The sequence below is a fragment of the Cyprinodon variegatus genome, unplaced genomic scaffold (genome assembly GCF_000732505.1).
Source record: "Cyprinodon variegatus isolate N-32 unplaced genomic scaffold, C_variegatus-1.0 Scaffold218, whole genome shotgun sequence".
Taxonomy (NCBI): domain Eukaryota; kingdom Metazoa; phylum Chordata; class Actinopteri; order Cyprinodontiformes; family Cyprinodontidae; genus Cyprinodon; species Cyprinodon variegatus.
Window position 1 is genome coordinate 476,056 of NW_015150671.1, and position 18,233 is coordinate 494,288.

Genomic DNA, 18,233 nt, shown 5'->3' on the forward strand with positions numbered 1-18,233 from the left:
AACTTCTGCTTAAGTTTTTATTACTTAATTTCCCTGTTTCTTGCAAGTCTTCACAAATTAGGCTGCTAAGTAAATTTATTTAAAAAGCCCAAACTTATTTTCCAGCTTTCTACGAAAACGCAGAACAAAACAAGATAATAAATGAATATGGATTAAAAATAACATCAGAGATTCGCTGTAGGAACAGTAATTCAGCTCATACATTCCCTGAATTTTTTATTTTTTTTACCATTCAGACATCTATAACAAGACCGGCGCCGTCAAGCTAATTTGCTGGTCACCTGACTACAGCGTTGTCATGGTAACGTGGGAGTGTGGGGGCCTGTCACTGTGGAGCGTCTTTGGAGCTCATCTCATCTGTACTCTGGGAGAAGACTTTGCGTGAGTGGATGGAGACAGACCTCTCACATCTTCTAATGTCTTTGTTCTCATATTTTATCATTTATATATATTTTTTTTCGTATACTTTCTCCTCAGGCATCATTCTGATGGCACCAAGAAGGATCCACTTAAAATAAGCTCTATGGTATGTGAAACTATAGCTGCCACATCCCGTCTGGGTTTAAACAAGACAATGAACATAGAGTAGATCATTGCACAATTTTACAAAGACTACATAGACCCCAGATGTGTTTTAAGGAAATATTAGTGAAGGAACAGCATCATGGAGACTAAGGGGAACAGCAGATAGATTGAGGAAGAAGGTTCAAGCAGGTTTGGGTGTGAAATAGAAATAAAAAGACGGATAAATCTGTTATCTTGAAATGTAAAGCTAATGGCTGGGAGCTGGGAACCTGCCTTCACCTAGCAGAGCATTGATCAGAGAAGATTTGAAGCAAGAGTTTGAGGGTGACACTGGAGGAGCTGCAGAGATCAATATGACTCTTCTGATCAGGCAGCTGTTGCTAATCTTTCCCTAAACTAGTGCTGAACAATTGAAGAAAAAAATCTAAGTTACACTTTATTTTTTCAGGCAACATTTTGTTTGCTATTTTCCCCTCTATATTAAACACAAACATGTAGATGTTTCACTAAAGGGTTTTATTGTTTTCATGACCTTCAGCTTTTGGCTATCCAGAGTCTATCAGTGCAGGACCTCCTCCAGGTGTGTATTTAGTGATGCAGATAAAGATAAGAAAGTGGATGTTGAAGCAAAGCCATAGGAAGTCATGCTGCAGGTTCACCAGATTTCATTCAGGAGCCAAAACTGATACGTAGAAGAGAGTCCTTTGTTTTTATGAGACCTAAATGTAATTGTCAGATATTCATCTGCTTAAATCAACATCTGAATCGGTTGCAAGGATAAAAGAAAATAGTCTAACCAAGCTTTATGTATTTCTCAAAGAAGAATAGGCAAAAAGTATTTTCAGTCTGTTGATCTGCAAAGCTGTGTTTCTGCAGGTGTCGCCTCTGCAGGTCTCAGAAGAAAGGCTTTTAGTCAAAGTCATCAGTTTAAGATCACAGAATGGTATCTCACCCTGACAGAAAGCCTTAAAGATAAACTTGTTGTTTTTTTGCCTGTTGTGGTTTATTTTTTGCTCTTTGCATTTACCAACATGAATAATGTGCTGTTTGACAGAGCTGGGGAGCAGAGGGCTACCACCTGTGGGTAATCCCCAACAGACAGGAGAGGAGAAAACAGGAGGATGAGGAGCAGGATGTGGAGATGGTTTCTCCCCCTCATCCTTGTCTGCAGGCTGGGATTCTGCAGTTCCATTTTATTAAGAGTGCCCTCACAGTCAACCCCTGCACGGTGAGAGGAGCATGGCAAACCTCTCAGCAGCACATTTCCACAAATACACGCTGTCATGAATCATTCACGAACCGTTTGCTCCTTTGTCGACTACAGAGTAACCAGGAGCAGGTGTTACTCCACGGAGAAGACCGCCTCTACCTGACCTGTGGTGACCCCACACAAATCCACGGCAACTCTGACGCACACGCAAACTTGCACCCACGAGACGGCAGCCCGTTGCACCACCCGTCCAATCCAGACTCCTCTCTTTCTCAGGGACTCAGCACTTTACTCGGACACAAGCACTGGCATGTGGTCCAGGTAAGGCTGTGCATGCACAGTCCAACAGCACCCATATAGAGACTCCATACTGACATGAAATACTAGGTTGCATTATTTTATAGTATGTTCTGGACAACCAAATGTATTGTGTGTTTGTAACCTCATCAGCAGCAGTTTATAATTAACTTCACTTTGTGAGAATGACTGACTCACTGTCTTTTTGTTTCTTTTTTAGATTCACAGCACATACTTAGAGAGCAACTGGCCAATTCGGGTAAGTATGGATAGGGGGTGTATATTTGCTTTTTTTCCATTATTTCCTGATTGCCAGAATCACACGCAGCTGATTTAAAACGTTCCCCAGAACTAGAACATTTTTTTCACTTTCATGTTGGATATGAAACAGGAAAACAAATGAGAAATTATAGAAGGTAAATAATTAAATTGGCAGTCCACCGCCATGACCAAAGGCTTTTTATATTTTGGGTTAAAACATCTAGGTTTACAGTCTATTTTCATTATTTCAGGATGTTCATCTTTTTGCTCCTTTGTTGAGTTAGATGTACGCTTTGGGATTTCACCTTCTGTTTCCATAAATGCGCTGAAGGTTTGCATTTGAGGAAACCTCAATGATTACTTTAAATATTCACTGTATAAAAGGAAATTAGATGCCAAACTCTGGGTGAAAAATTATGTTTACAGGGGAAAATTTTTTTATTTAAAGCATAAGGGGTGTATAGACTCACTGGAAGATTTAGACTGTAGCACAATAATTGCCACATTTCCAGGTTTTTATAAATAAGATAAAATTTAAATATCTGTATTTTTCATTTAAGTTAAAATTATTGTCCAACTGTTTGTGGTTTTTATTTGTCACAGTTTGCAGCCATAGACACAGCAGGACAATGCATGGCTGTTGCAGGGAGGCGGGGCTTTGCACACTACTCCTTATTCACGAGAAAATGGAAGCTGTTTGGGAACATCACTCAGGTATGCTGATACAACTGGTTTTGTGGAGGTAAAATTAAGGATTTGATTCGGGAGCATAAACGTGGAACACAGTGGTAACAATATTGAAAGAGTGAGAGATCACATCAAACTGAGCGTTTTTTTTGTGTAGGAGCAGAGCATGACTGTGACAGGAGGCCTGGCTTGGTGGAAAGACTTTGTTGTGGTGGCATGCTACAATTTTACAGACCAGCAAGAGCAGGTGATAATAACAAACGGCTTAATTTCGTGCTCAGCCATTCCGTGTGGCTGCAGTTGTATTTTGCCTCATTAAAAGCCTCTTATGTTTGCTTCTAGTTGAGGTTCTATCAGCGCGCATCCAACCTGGACAACGCCTTCGCCTCGGTCACTAAGCTGCACTCTGATACGCTGCTCCTCAACGTTTTCAGAGACATGGTCATCCTGTTCAGGGCCGACTGCTCCATTTGCCTCTACAGCATAGAGAGGAGAAATGACGGGTGGGTTCCTTCAACTCTGTAGATTCTTGTCGATATCAACTGTTTTATTTTATTTCGAGTAAAGTTTTGTTTTCTGTCAGATTAGCCTGAATATTTACCCCCCTAAAGTAGATAAATGAGGGTTTACAGAATCATCTGTTTAAATCTAGTACAAATCTATCATTATCTGTTTTAAAATGGATCTTAACTTGTATTTAGGCCATTTGTAGCAATAGAACGAAACAAGTGGAGCAACTGCTCCTCCGTCTCACTGTTGATCAGATGAAAAATGAGGATGAATCTTTAGGATTTTATAACATCTCTCCTGCAGAATCAAATTAGAGAAAACTTCAGCAGTGACGATGCCCTATATTCCTGCTTTTGTTAATATCCACTATCAAATTTTATTAAAACGCTGATTTCTTTATCTTCATCTTAGTCAGTCAGGCTTTTAAATTTATTGTACTATCCTTCCTATTCACTTGATTTAGTTTTAAAACAAATAATACAGGAGTTATTACATCATCAAGTACCACAATTCATCAAAACACCCTTAAATATGACTATATTCAGTAGTTTTGTATCTAACCCAGTGTTCTTATGAGCTTGACGTTTTGACTGAATCTGAATAATTAAACTGAACCATGAGTTAACAAAACACCCTTAAATGGCAAAAAACCCTAAATGAAAAATACCGTTAGTGATTTTCAGAGGGAGATTTTGATAGGTTGAGTAATTCATGTAATCATATCAGCCCAATTGAATAAATAATAAAAGATTTATTTACAAGTCAAGTAGCTGAACGAGCAACATAGCAGAACCGGTTCCATAAATTCAGTTTTCCTTCATCTGCCAATTAATGTCATCATAAAAGTCAGTATGTTCAGCCTGCTTGATTAAAACATATCACTTAATTGTATATTTCAAAAATTATGTATAAGTTTTTATTAATCAGATTTAGTTTGAGTGCCATCATCCATCTTTAGCCACTGTGTTGATTGTATTGCTTATAATTAAGGAATAAGTGCCAAACAAGATTCTGCATGCTGCCTCGTCAGACAAATACCTCTATTTTTTTTTTTGCTTTACTGCCCCCCGTTTCCATGGTTATTTGAACACGTCGAGGAAGCCTTCAGGGGTATTCATACTACTTTGCATTTGTATTTATAGTTGGGCACAGGTTCGGACAAAACCTGCTGCTCTGCTGAATTTTATGCAAAATCGGGATGTGTGAATCTTATCCTTAGTCATTGATGAGGGATAAAAGGCTGCAAAAATGAGTAAGAATTTCTTAAAAGAAGCGTATTTAGCCTTAATTTGAGTAGAAAAGTAGATAATCGGCCAATGGAACGGGTATTTATACCCTTTTAATAATTTTATATGCAATTGAAATTTCTTATCTGCTCAATTCAAGAAAAAAAAAGCACTTATTCTTCTGTATCTGTATCTGTAAGATCTGTATCTTGTGCAGCTTTAGCATAATGATATTCCATATAAACAAACAACAATAAATCCTCTAATTGTGCTCTTTTAAAAAAAATTTAAACATTTCCTGTCCCAGTTTATAAAATGAAGAGGTGTTTCTGTCTTCAACACCAGGAGATTCTAAGCAGTCTGTGATTTCAATATTTTTTTTAGCTACTAGAGCTATATAGCTGTGTCTTTCTTTGAGAAAGGAAGTCTAACCTGTCATCATGTGGCTAAGATGCTGATCTTTAACATGTTCTGAGGTTTTGGGGTCCCCCTTCAGGTGAAGAAAGTAATTACAAGCCTTTCTCTTTTCTGCTTATAATTATTTAAATATAATTAAATCTTTTATTTTAATTTTCATAATTAATGTTTATCAACTAAAAATACACAAAAAGAGATGTAATAGCTTTGAGATAACATGAGCATTTTGTAAATGAACCAGAGATGGCAGACTAATGAAATAAAATATTTTCTTGTATTATTTGTTTACATTGTTTTGAGACTGAATTTAAAAGAAAAACCAGGTCATAAATGTTGAGCAGTAAAATCAACATGAGTTTAAGGAGCGTTCTTAAAAAGCAAACAAAATAAAACCAGAGAGATCCTAGTTTAGATCCCTGCTGTACACCAGCATTATTGCAGGCTATAATTAAACTACTTGATTTTTAAAATAGACTAAATATGTGCACTTTTCTTTGCAGTCCCACACCATCTGTCAGCGTGGCGCTGCTGCAGGAGGTGTCCATGTCTCGCTACATCCCCCATCCAGCTCTTGTGGTCTCGGTCACGCTCACATCAGTTCGCACAGAGACTGGCATCTCTTTAAAAGCACCGCAGCAGGTAAAAGCAACACATACGTACATGTTCTCACTGAGCTGTAACCAAAGATATGTTAACATCTTTGTGTTTCCATATCAGGCCTGCACAGCAGAGAGCATCATGTTGAATCTGGCTGGCCAGTTGATCATGCTACAGAGGGACCGATCTGGACCACAAGTGCGGGACAAAGAGACACCAGCCGTCAACAAAAAGCTGGTGAGTCCAAACTTCTTCTTTTTTCTTTATAAGGTTTTTTTTTTCCATAGATAACAGTTTTCCATTTTGTCTTTCAGCTCCCATTTTGTCCTCCAGTGGTGCTGGCTCAGTGTGTGGAGAACGTGTGGACGACTTGTCGCTCCAACAAGAAGAAGCGCCACCTGCTGGAGGCCCTGTGGTTGTCCTGCGGAGAGGCAGGAATGAAGGTCTGGTTACCTCTGTTCCCCAGAGACAATCGAAAGCCTCACTCCTTCCTCTCCAGACGCATCATGCTGCCCTTCCATATCAACATCTATCCTCTGGCGGTGCTGTTTGAGGACGCCCTGGTGCTGGGAGCCACCAATGAGACCATACTCTACGATGGGCTGCAAGGACCCTCTGAGCCACTAGAGGCACTATTTCCTTACTGCACAGTAGAAAGAACCTCCCAGATCTACCTCCACCACATCCTGAGGCAGCTGCTGGTTCGCAACCTGGGCGAACAGGTTTGTTTGTTTATATTCAGGCTTATTATTGGGCTGCTTTATCAGAAAGATCTAATCCAGTACCTCTACTTAATGTTTTCCCCTTACCTCCCAGGCTTTGATGCTGGCTCAGTCCTGTGCCTCCCTTCCCTACTTTCCTCATGTCCTGGAGCTGATGGTTCACGTAGTTCTGGAAGAAGAGGCAACCTCACGGGAGCCCATCCCCGACCCTCTGCTTCCCACCGTGGCCAAGTTCATCACAGAGTTCCCCCTCTTCCTCCAGACCATCGTCCACTGTGCCCGGAAAACGGAGTACGCTCTGTGGAACTACCTGTTTGCAGCCGTGGGAAACCCCAAAGATCTGTTCGAGGAGTGCCTGATGGCCCAGGATCTGGACACAGCAGCGTCCTATCTGATTATCCTACAGGTTAGCCTAAAGAAAAAAAAAAACATCCTAAATCACCTTAAAGCTAAATATCTCTAAAATATTTTTTTTTAATCTATAACCACCTCTAGAACATGGAGGTTCCTGCAGTGAGTCGGCAGCACGCCACTCTCCTCTTCAACACGGCTCTTGAACAAGGAAAATGGGACCTTTGCCGTCACATGATCCGATTCCTAAAAGCCATTGGCTCAGGGGAGATGGAGTCTCCGCCCCCCACGCCATCAACTCAGGTGGGAGAAGTCAGAGAAGTTCAGGATATACAGTAATAATCAATATTAGACCAGGTTTCATTGTATTTCTAGTTTTTAATACATTAACACCTTTAGGTGTCTGGAGAATGCCTTACATTAAACTCTATGAACATCAGCATGCCAATAAATGCACAAATCTGAATGTTGCTTCAGGAACCCAGCTCAACGGGAGGCTTCGAGTTCTTCAGAAATCGCAGCATCAGTTTGTCTCAGTCTGCAGACTCCATCTCGACAGGAAAGTTTAACCTGCAGAAGACCTTCAGCATGCCCAGCGGAGCTTCTGCCAAAGGGTAACGACACAAGCTCAGTTGGCTTTAACAAACATCCATCTGCTGGTGCTAATACCTGTCCGTGGTGCTTCCTGTCAGGCGGGATGTGGAGTGCGCGGAGAACATGTACATTGACATGATGCTGTGGCGCCACGCCCGCCACCTCCTGGAGCAGGTGCGTCTCCGTGACCTCGGGTGCTTCTCTGCCCAGCTGGGCTTCGAACTCATCGGCTGGCTGTGCCGGGAGAGAAACCGTGTGGCCCGAGTCGACGACTTTGTCTCTGCTCTGACGAGGCTCCACAAAGACTTTCTCTGGCCCTTTCCCGTCATTCCTGTGGGAAGTTTCAGCTCACCTCTGAAGAACGGACGCTGCCGCAGTGGTGAGCATGAACCTTCATTAGATCAGTCAGCTCTTAACGTTCAGCGTCCACCGCTCCTGTTGATCTTTTCTCTTCCTCACAGTGCTTAGTACGCAGCTGCTGAAGTCTCAGTCTGCAGACAGTCTGCTGAACAGCGAGATGGACACAGCCCCGCCTTCTGCAGCTACCACCAACCACACCTGGATGGACAGCCTCGTGCAGAGCACCAAAGACACAGAGACGGCCTCATCGGCTCACTCCAACCAAAACTCACCACAGACGCACGACGCCTTCCTGTCGCTGCTCACCAACAAAGGTAAAAATCCTCTTTCTCCAGCCTGCTTTAAAAAATATAGCCTCCATCACTGACTGTTAACTAACGCTGCATCCAGTGGAGGAGTACAGCGTGGGCTCGGCTACAGACCTCACAGAGACCAGCTCAGTGGTGGACGGCGACTGGACCATGGTGGATGAGAACTCATCCACTTTAAGTTTGAGTCAAGCTGAGCTGGAGCACATCTCCATGGAGCTGGCCAACAAGGGCCCGCACAAATCCCAGGTGCAGCTCAGGTGAGGATTTATCCTTTCATTCATTTTTTTCTTTAATTATCCAAATTTTTCTTTTTCTCTCTGTTTTTTAACATTAAAAGTGTACTGATATAAAGCCAAAGTGGTATTTTAATGCCTGTGCCTCTCTCTACTTTAGATACCTCCTCCATGTGTTTATGGAGGCGGGCTGTTTGGAATGGTGCGTTGTGATTGGTCTAATCTTGCGGGATGCAAACGTGATCAAGCAGGTGATCAGCTTCCTGGACAGCCCTGAGGTTCCACCAGAGACCGCACAGAGCATCCGAAACGGCTTACTGGCTGTTGACGCCTGGGCTTCCTCTGACTGGTTGGTTTTCATATTCAGAGATTTAATAAATGATCAAAGTTGGTTTATTACATTCCTAACTTTACTGGGAGGTATAAAAACATGAAAAAGAATCAGATTTTTCTATTGGCCTCTTGAAATAAAAATAAGATCCTTGCATATTTCCTACACAACCTATAGTTAATTAATCCATTCACTTTAAAAGGAACATAATTTAACCAAAAGATGAAAACATCCTAATTTGGCTGGTTTACTTTTAGCAGGATAATGAGCTTAAACATAAGAGAGCTACAATTGAGTGGATTAGAATCTTAACATGAGATTGAAGGATGTTTATGTATTTTAGTGTCTGAGTCAAAGTCCAGACCCTAAACCAATTATTTAAAAATTGATATTTGAAGATGCTCCCATAGCAGACTTCTAAACTTTTCATCTTAAGAAATTTCTTTGTTGCATTTTATATATGTGCATTAATTTGTTTTGGTCGTATAAAATATCAATATGCATAGAACTTTTGTTTTAACATGGGGGGGGAAACGGGGTATAAAACTTTCCTTTCTTTTACGTTCCTCTTTTCTCTCTCCAGCCTTGGATACAAACCATTTCTCAACCTGATCCAGCCGCAGCTGCAGCAGTTGATGAACTCGACATCCGAACAGGTGCAGCCCGACGCCTTCCAACCTGCAACCCAAAGCTGCAAGCTGGCGGCCTCTGAGGGCCCGGCTGGAGCCGCTGCCCCCCGGGTGGAGGACAGCAGAGGGGTGCCCGCACCACTCGGGCTGGCGCTGCCCTCGCTCGAACCTGCTGGGGTCTTTTCCCGCCCTCCTCCTGAAGACTCTCCTCCTGAGCAAACGGAGGAGCAGGGAGAGGAGGAGGGAACCTACGACTGCACCTTGTCCTGAATGCTAGGGCCAATTCTAGTCTTCAACCTGTGAACTTCAGACTGAGGAGGCAGACTGGGATTAGACAGTGTCTTTAAGAGCATAAAGCTCCTCTCCCTGCAGGTTCATACTTCAGTCAGTATTATGTAATCTTTAAATCCGCCCTTTTTTAAGGCATACCGAGCCACCAGACGGCTCGGACGTTCTCTAACATTTCACCAAAATGTGCTGGTTGGGAAAGAAGGTCAGCTGTGTCACTTTTTTTCTCCTGTCGGTGGTGTTTGAAAGCTGCAGAGCAGCACAGGAAGGCACCAGTTTTATCCTTTGTTCCATGAAATTCAAGGACTTAGCTCATGCTAATCAGCAGATTGTAGAACAAAGCATCGGCAGAAACCGTGAAATGTGTCTCAGCCTGCTTCCATACCTCATCACTTTAGGATGTTTTGATACCTTTTAAAATAATGTAAGAGGACAAACTCGATTATTTTTCTACCAACTATCATTCTGGAGATAATCGCTGTGAAAAACTCGATTTCTGTGTAGTTCTGACGTCTGCTTTGTCTCAGAAGGAATCAGCTGCACACTTAGATCCCACAGATTCATTCATCTCTTAAGGAAGCGGAACACCTGACCCTACTCTCCTGTGTTCTTTCAAATAAGCAGAAAGCAGAACCTAAAGCTGCTCTAATGTTTTTGGACACGTCTGCCGGCTTCACATGAATCCCTCCTCTGCAGTGTTAACAGTTTGAATCAAAGGGAACTGATCACATCTATCCTAACTCGCCTCTCCACCGTGCAACATACCGACGCAGCGAGTCTGCATGCTGCTTTCCCCGATGCGTGTCGCATTGTGTTCATGTATTAACCTGATGGGTGGCTTTGATCGCTTAGAGTTGATTTTATCGTATTAGTCGTCACTATTGTTATTTATTGGCATTATAGGTGAGCGGAGGTTTGTTTTAATGACTGAGAACAAGCTTAAATAATCAGACTAGTGCTCTCAACCACAGGCACTAAAGCGGTTTTGTCAGTATTATAATGTGCATTGAGTGGGAAATGTTACTTTAAGCTTTATGTTTCTCTTTTCTCCACCTCAGTTTTTCTCTCTCAATGTAGACTAAAACCGTCTGTAAATGGGCTTCTGTTGAAATAGTTGGCTCAGATGGTTCGTTTAGGAAATCTCTCTCAACAGAAAAGCTGGGATTTAAATTCAGTTTTCAGCAGGCCCCAAACTCCACAGCCACACTACACTTCTCCGCTGTGACCTTTATTAAACTTGAAAACGGTAACTCGATGAACCAAAGACTTTTAACGTCCAGAGGCCTTCTGTTGAAACCGGACAGAGTCTTTATGCAGATTGAACCAAACCTCACGCCCATCCATTCGACACCTAACCAACGCCACTCTTTCCTTATCCTGACAGACGGTTTCCTACGGGAATGAATATGGCCGATGTTTTATGAGGTTTTTTTTTTTTTCTTCTTTGCAGGGTGATTTGGTGAGGAGGGGGCCAGTCGGGCGTGACTCCCTCCCTACTGTGTACAGTTTAAAAGTATTGCCTGTTTGCTCAGAGTAACGTTTCACCTCTGGGGGCAGCAGACATCCTGAATGCAGTGTAAAGATTACTATTGTACATTATGTCTTTTCTACTTATTATTCTGTTTTCTACTTCAGTTTTTTTCCCGTGTACATACAGACCAATAAATTATTTTTAAAATGAACACTGAACTCAAATGAAGCTTTTATCCATCCATTTTCTACTTGTCTTTTATTTATTGGGATTTTATGTGATCCATGGTGACTCCATTAAATTAGGGAGACATACGGTTCAGGTAGGAGAACCTATTTACAGGACAACTCTTAAATGTGTTTTTTTGCAAATCTGTTCCTTGTAGAATAATTCCTGGAAGATTATTTAAAAAAAATCTGACAAAGTTGAGAAATTGTAGGAAGGCTTCAACATCTATGCATTTATTTTTTCTTGCATTTGTTATAAAATTCTGGACATTTGAGCCAAACTCAAAAGTTTATATATAGTTTTGTAAAAATCATACATAACTGTGTGACCTGGATAAAGATCCATTTCTTTTTTTATTAAAAAAAAAAAGGAAACCGAACTGAAGTACGATTTTTAAGCAATGGTGCCTTTACTTTCCTAAAGATAGTAATTCCATTAACGTCTTCTTCAGGGCTGTATTTCGCAGAAATGCAGGTCTGTTCTAAACCTTATAGGATCTAAAGGGCAAAAAAAATGCGCCTTTTTCTATACAACTTTTGAAAGAACTTGTATTTGGTGGGTGAAAAAAGCAAAATATTAGAAACCAAATGGTTGAAATGAAAAACCAAATAATAAAAGTGTCGATTTAATATAAAAAAAATCTTACATTTTTTAAAAACAGAGTGCTGTCCTCAATAAATGGAGAACAATACAGGAAAATCAAACATCATTACCCAGTTTTTATTTCAACACTGGTCCAATCTTGTCTGAAAGAAATAATTAGACATCTTGTAATTGGAACCAATTCCTTCCCATTCAAAGTTCTCTGCTTCCTTCTTGAATCTTTCATGTAAGATAAGGTTGGAGGTCGGTGGTTGGGATGCTTCAATCTTTTCATGGGTATCAGTACTTTTATCTCAAGGTGAATAATCCTTATAGGTTTATGTAAGCAAGTCGCTCCATTTCCAGCAATTGGTACATACTAAAAGAGACGACATCGGTTCAGAAGAAGGCAATTTAGATCTGGCAGATTAAACAGTCGAACTGCACCTTTAAACCTTGAACAGCTTGTAACTACTATGTCAATGAATGCTATATAAACGTTGCAAAAAACTGGAATGCAGTAATAGCCTCTAAGCACAACTCCACTACTTCCTAACTTAAGCAGCTCTTTTGCTTCCCGTCTTTTTCTACTGGAGGAACTGATTAATCCAGGTGTGCCAGACCTCAGTAACCATGGCCACAAACATCTGGATTAATTAGTTCATACAGTAGAAAAAGACAGGAAACATGTATTTTTGTATGTTCAGGACGTAGGTAAGTTGTACATGGAGTCCATTGAAATTTTTTCCCAAATATTATGAATTTGCTATTTTAACATGTTAAGATTTGGTTTAGAAGTATCCTGTTGCATGGAGGGTCACTCTAGGAGTAAAGCAAAAGCAGATGTGTAAGTAACACCATTTGCCCAATTTTTACCAATAATTTCACCTATTTTTCCAATAACTTGCAGCCTTAAACATGCATGTTTGTGGGCGGAGCCAGGGAGACTTGCAGAAAGCACCAAGGAAGGCCTGACCAGGGACCTTCTAACTGCTTGTCATGCAGTCACTAGGTTTACAAAGAATAAATACACAACAAACTGAAATTTAGAAGCATTTTAATCTCCGTATTAGTGCTACTTTAGTTCAGCCATTTTGCATAATGTAAAATCTTCGTCTTCTAAACAAACCCTGCTAACCAGATTGATCCTTTAAAATGACATCAAACTAAAAGAAATAACATTTTTGTACAAAAAAATAACAAAAATCTGATGTTTTTATTAAATTCAAAATATAAAATGAGGCATGAATGGACAATCAAACAGTTTAGATAACAATAAAAAAAAGAAATAAGTGGCATCGGTCAACTTTAAGACACATCAGTGAGTTTGGCTGATTTCTCAACCTGATCTGGACACGTGACGATGAGAAAGCTACACCCAGGTGTGCAGAACACCACACACACACACATTTCAGTGCTCGGTCAGTTTTAGCTTCACTTTCTCCCTTAAACCTTTTATTTCTTTAACAGGAGACCTTAGAGCAGCTGTTATCAAAGGATGGGAGCGTTTCACACATCTAACAGGCTCCCATTTTGTTAATAATCTAACATCCTTCTATTAAACATCAGAAACCAGTTAAACACAGTGAAATACTCTGGACTTCTGAATATGCTGACCAATAAAAAATAAAGAATGCGTTAATTTAAATGCTTATTTGCATTCAAATCTCGACAAAAAAAAATTAACTTTCAGTAGTTTGTTTTGTCTAACACTCCAAATGGACTAAACTGTTGATTAAATTAGCCCAGTTTGCCGTCAAAATCTATCTCCATGGCCTCTGCAGTTTAATTTTGATGCATTAGATGGTCACTAGGAGGAGCAGAAACATCAGTCATGACTTTATAAATTCTAAATCCTTTTTGTTCTGCTTTGTCTCATTTTCTACATGAATTAAAAATTCAGTTTAATGATTCTCCCCACAGTGACTCAATTACACAACATACAGCTGTAATATTTTTTAAATAAGAACAGGGTGCACAAGTTTATTTTCTTTTGAATATAATTAGGGCAAAATTCAAGCCCCCTGATTGGCTGCGTGCTGAATCACAGTAAAGCAGTTCTACGGAGTCAGAAAGGAGTCAAAAAGTTTGTAAACTTCTAAATCTTAGATGAAACAGAAAGTAGAAGTTGATATTTATGTCAACATTTTTAGGTTATAATGCGAGAATCTAAAAAAGCAAAATAAAAATTGAATCTAAATTAAGTTTAGTATTTTGATTACACATTTTATTTATTTTTTTTATTTCTTTTCTAAAAAATCAAAAACAGCAATTAAAAAAAAGGGTAATTAAAATACTAAACTGAATTGTGTTTTTTCAAGCTGAAGGGAAGAATTTAGACCCAATTCTTATTTTATGTTTGCTTTTTTAGTTTCTCGGATTATAAGGTAAAAATTCGACATTCAATATCAACTTCTATCTTTTCAGTTTCAAATATTAGTTTATAAGTTTACAAACATTTTGACCCCTTTCTGACTCCATACAGTTCGACCAAGAGTACCAATCAGTCGCAGCCAGATTTACCCCAAAAACTGATTGATGCAAGCAAAACACCAGAGATGGATGTTTTCACATCATGAGTTGTAAGAATGCAAACATTAAACTTTGAATGTCAATTGAAAATCTTAACATTAACTTAAATTTGTGCACCAATTTCTTGTTTAAAAACAATGATCACAGAAACATTGTGTTGTATAATCAAGTCACAGCAAAAAAGACTAATTTAAACACTAAATAATTTAGTAATAGTGACAACGAATTTAAATTTTTTTTTCAGGATTTCACTACTATGTTGATGATGACAAGGTCAACTAAAACAGACCAGTTTTCGTCTTATTATCTCTTTAAAAAAGCAGCTGATTTTGTTCACTTCTACTCATTTTTTTTTCTTAATATAATAAAATAATCTGTTGTAGAATACCATTCGTTACAGTCTGATGTAGCATAATAAATTGGAGATTAAATCCCCTACATTTCCTCACCAACTGTAATCTCTTGAATCCTGGGTAAGCATTTTTAATTTAACATAAAAAAAAAAAAACTGGACAGCACTTTAAAATCAGTGAGGCATAGGTTGTTTTTTTTTTTTTCCCATAGCAGTAAACTTTTTGTGCTTCTTTGGAAGCAGGAACTTAAGGCCTGCTTCTGTCTGACCTTCCGCTCTGAGGAGCACAGCAGAAAAGCAGGGAGAGGCTCCCGATATAAATCAAATCCTCCTGGATTATACAAAACATGGAGCAAAAACACATCAGTGCATTTCCTAAAAATCCCTCTGAAAGCACCGACCAGGGGAGATATTCAAGATGATGAGGAACAGTGGAGTTTATAACCGTATAAAATCATCTCTACATCTTGGCTTAATATGAACATTGAATGTATTAAAAAAAAAAAAAAAAAGCTGAAGTTGCTGTGAAGCTGATCACTGTGTGTGAGAATGAATCAGACAGATGATCTGCCCGAATGAAGAGGACACCTAACAGCTTAGATTACAGGCTGTCTGCAGCAGCACCACTCGATCTTTTAATCTCACATTCGCACACACATCTCCCGTCCTCAAAGGTTGATGATGGGCTGCTTACAGCAGGAGTTTAGATTTGCATACCACTATAGGTCTAATAATATGAGTGGAAATAACTTTATCTTTCTCTACAAAACAAGAAAAATGTAATTTATTAGAATAAAGGAATGATCGAATCATTTTGAATATATCATGCCTCCGATTTAACAGTCATGTATTGTTATTGTCTGAAAACAATGTGCGTCTGGGGTTTTATCAATCTTAAAAACATATATAATATAAACAGATGTTTTGTTTTTGTTTTTTAAAGTTGGTTTGACTGAAACAAAAAGCAAACAATTTTCTGATTTTTCTTTTTTAAGCACATTGGTTAGTTTGCAGCAAAGTATTTGATTTATTATTTTGAAGGAAACACAGGAAGGAGTCTAATTTTGATCATATTTAAAGAACCTTAAATTAACAAAACTATAATCCTTGGCATAAATGGAAATCATTATTATTTATCTAAGGCTATAATCTGGAAATAGACATTTAGAAATCAAAATTAGGGTTAAGTTTTCTATCCACTAGTGTGAGGAAAAAGTAATGAAGTCAAAAGAAAAAAATGTTTGTCGTAGAGCAATTCCCAATAAAAATGTACAAATCTGTTTTAAATTTACAGATCTTCTCTGTTCTGCTATGGTACTAAATCAGTAATTACTTTTTGGCTCTAAGATATGACACTTCTCCACAGTTTAGATTCATTTAGTCTCGGAAACACACTGAAAAACAATAAATGATTAAGTTTAGCAAAAGAAAGTTACTAGCACTCCTGCAGACCCAGTGAATCCTAATCAGGTTTCAGCAAAGTAATATTACAGCAAAATGAAATGTAAATAAGCACCATTTCAGCTGGAACAGCACTGGCTGAATGCAGAACCTTGTTATAGATTTCCTATTCATTTCAAATCTCTTTTCTTTCTTATTCAGTTTCTTCTAAAGCTGATATTTAATTATTGCTTTTCACTGCCTTTCTAGAAACACCTCAGCCAGCTCTGTTTTGCTTTGCTCCAAACCCTCTGAAAGCCTGAGCAGATGTTAGCATTCCTCATTTAAACACATGGACATGGTTTACTGCAAATCTGCAGCTGAGGAAAGGAATGCAAAGCAGAATCACAGTTACTCTTCAGGATATGCAAATATATATTTGCTCCTAATAGATGTGGTGTATGGATAGCTCCTTTTTTTGTTTTATAAAAACAAGCCAATATGAGAGCGGGTTTACGCATCCTAAGCATCGCCCCCATCAGGGCATCTGCAGAGGAACCCAGAGGCACGTTTAGTGTGGCGGTGGCTGGTAAACCCAGTGACTTACACGTGCGGCAGGAATCATTCAAGAAGAGTGTTAGCGTGAAAGTTGGATGAAATGTGGAGGAAGAAGAGTGAGAGAGTGTGAAAAGAAAAGGCACAGCTGAGTACAAATAAATTCCTTTGTTTCACTAACCCAGTAGTGAGTATGAGGCTTGTAAGGCCTGAGCGCCGATCCTGCTCAGCATGTCAGCACAGTGATGGGGTCTTCCTCAGGCTCATGTTAGTGTTTCACTCTCAGAGTTAAAGGGCAACTGAGTAGCTCTCTGAAAGGTGTCAGCGGGCCGCCCACGCTCCTCTGTTTCAGTAGAGACGTTCTCAGTACCGGTACATGTCATAGGTACTGACCCAAGAGGAGGGAAAAGCCCAGATGGGAAACTTGGGAAGGATTTCCTCCAGCTGAGGAGTCCGTCGGTCCTCGCCGAAGAAGTAGTGGGTTGATATGGCAACTGAGATCATTCCTTCCGGGCCGGCTGGATCTGGTTCAGCTGGGGGCTGGCAGAATAGAAAACCATGAATCTCACCACAGTTTTATTAACAAAACCTAAAAGCAGCAGCTTCATGGGTACACTGAGCTGCTCAGCCTGAGAAATTTAGGCTTGGTTTGATTTAATCCAACTAAATTCTACGTTTCTGGACTTGAAAGACTTTCATGCTGCTAATATAAACTCAGAGACATTTTTCAGCAGACTTTTCTGGCTGAAGCTGAAACAAGTCCAGAACCAAAATGGGAAAATTATTCTTTGAAATCTTTTTACTGAATTGTGCTGTAAAAATAAACATGCCTTGCCTGAAAAAAAGTTAAATATCCAGACGACAAATATGTTACACAAATCAGTATTTAACACATAACTGAGATCAATCTGAAAAGGATCGCATTCAGATCTTCTGATTGGGACTTAGCTAAGAACAACGGTACAGCTGGTGTTTCTCTACATCAATAGTTCTATGTTACTTCTGATTTTTCCTTTAAGCATAATAGTAACATCCTGTTCACAGTCAAATTTTATTAAAAGAAAAAAAAATGTCTTTATAGGGCAAGTTACCATTTTTTCATCACTTGCATACCCCTTACAAATAGAGTCCCCTCATCCATCAGTGAGATCTAGAATCACAAGATCTATATCCAGCCATTCAGCAAATATACTATGTTGGTGTAGATGTTATTTTTGGGATTTGACCAATTAGATGAGCCCTTGAATGATTTATTACCTGCACAGTTGAAAAAAGTTAAGTTAAAAAAAAAGGTAAAAATCTAAGTGAAAAAAACTTTATAGCCGTCCAGTGAAAGTCACTGAAACTCTAGTGTTAAAATTGTACAACCTAAAAAGTGTTCAGTTTATGAAGCAATCTGATATTCCCCCAATATAAAAACCATTTAGAAATACACTATATTGCCAAAAGTATTTGCTCACCTGCCTTGACTCACATACGAGCTTAAATGACATCCCGTTCCTAATCCATAGGGTTCAATATGACGTCGGTCCACCCTTTGCAGCTAGAACAGCTTCAACTCTTCTGGGAAGGCTGTCCACAAGG

General features: G+C 39.4%; 2 protein-coding genes across 3 annotated transcripts in view; one reads left to right on the top strand and one right to left on the bottom strand.

The window, feature by feature from the left end:
* ric1 (RIC1 homolog, RAB6A GEF complex partner 1) overlaps positions 1-11,227 on the top strand; it is a 33,099-nt gene extending 21,872 nt beyond the window's left edge. For both annotated transcript variants that reach the window (XM_015380626.1, XM_015380627.1), the window contains exons 9-27: positions 237-381; positions 478-526; positions 1,580-1,753; positions 1,850-2,056; positions 2,253-2,291; positions 2,897-3,007; positions 3,138-3,227; positions 3,323-3,483; positions 5,634-5,772; positions 5,851-5,967; positions 6,045-6,452; positions 6,547-6,858; positions 6,948-7,106; positions 7,281-7,417; positions 7,496-7,776; positions 7,859-8,071; positions 8,148-8,325; positions 8,462-8,650; positions 9,216-11,227. In XM_015380626.1, coding sequence (XP_015236112.1) covers positions 237-381; positions 478-526; positions 1,580-1,753; positions 1,850-2,056; positions 2,253-2,291; positions 2,897-3,007; positions 3,138-3,227; positions 3,323-3,483; positions 5,634-5,772; positions 5,851-5,967; positions 6,045-6,452; positions 6,547-6,858; positions 6,948-7,106; positions 7,281-7,417; positions 7,496-7,776; positions 7,859-8,071; positions 8,148-8,325; positions 8,462-8,650; positions 9,216-9,531 — 3,425 coding nt within the window. In that variant the 3' untranslated portion in view covers positions 9,532-11,227. The remainder of the gene's footprint in view (positions 1-236; positions 382-477; positions 527-1,579; positions 1,754-1,849; positions 2,057-2,252; positions 2,292-2,896; positions 3,008-3,137; positions 3,228-3,322; positions 3,484-5,633; positions 5,773-5,850; positions 5,968-6,044; positions 6,453-6,546; positions 6,859-6,947; positions 7,107-7,280; positions 7,418-7,495; positions 7,777-7,858; positions 8,072-8,147; positions 8,326-8,461; positions 8,651-9,215) is intronic.
* A 3,991-nt stretch (positions 11,228-15,218) lies between these two features.
* The window catches only part of ermp1 (endoplasmic reticulum metallopeptidase 1), a 16,711-nt gene continuing 13,696 nt past the window's right edge, over positions 15,219-18,233 (bottom strand). Inside the window, exon 15 of the mRNA XM_015380635.1 lies at positions 15,219-17,189. Coding sequence (XP_015236121.1) covers positions 17,013-17,189 — 177 coding nt within the window. The 3' untranslated portion in view covers positions 15,219-17,012. The remainder of the gene's footprint in view (positions 17,190-18,233) is intronic.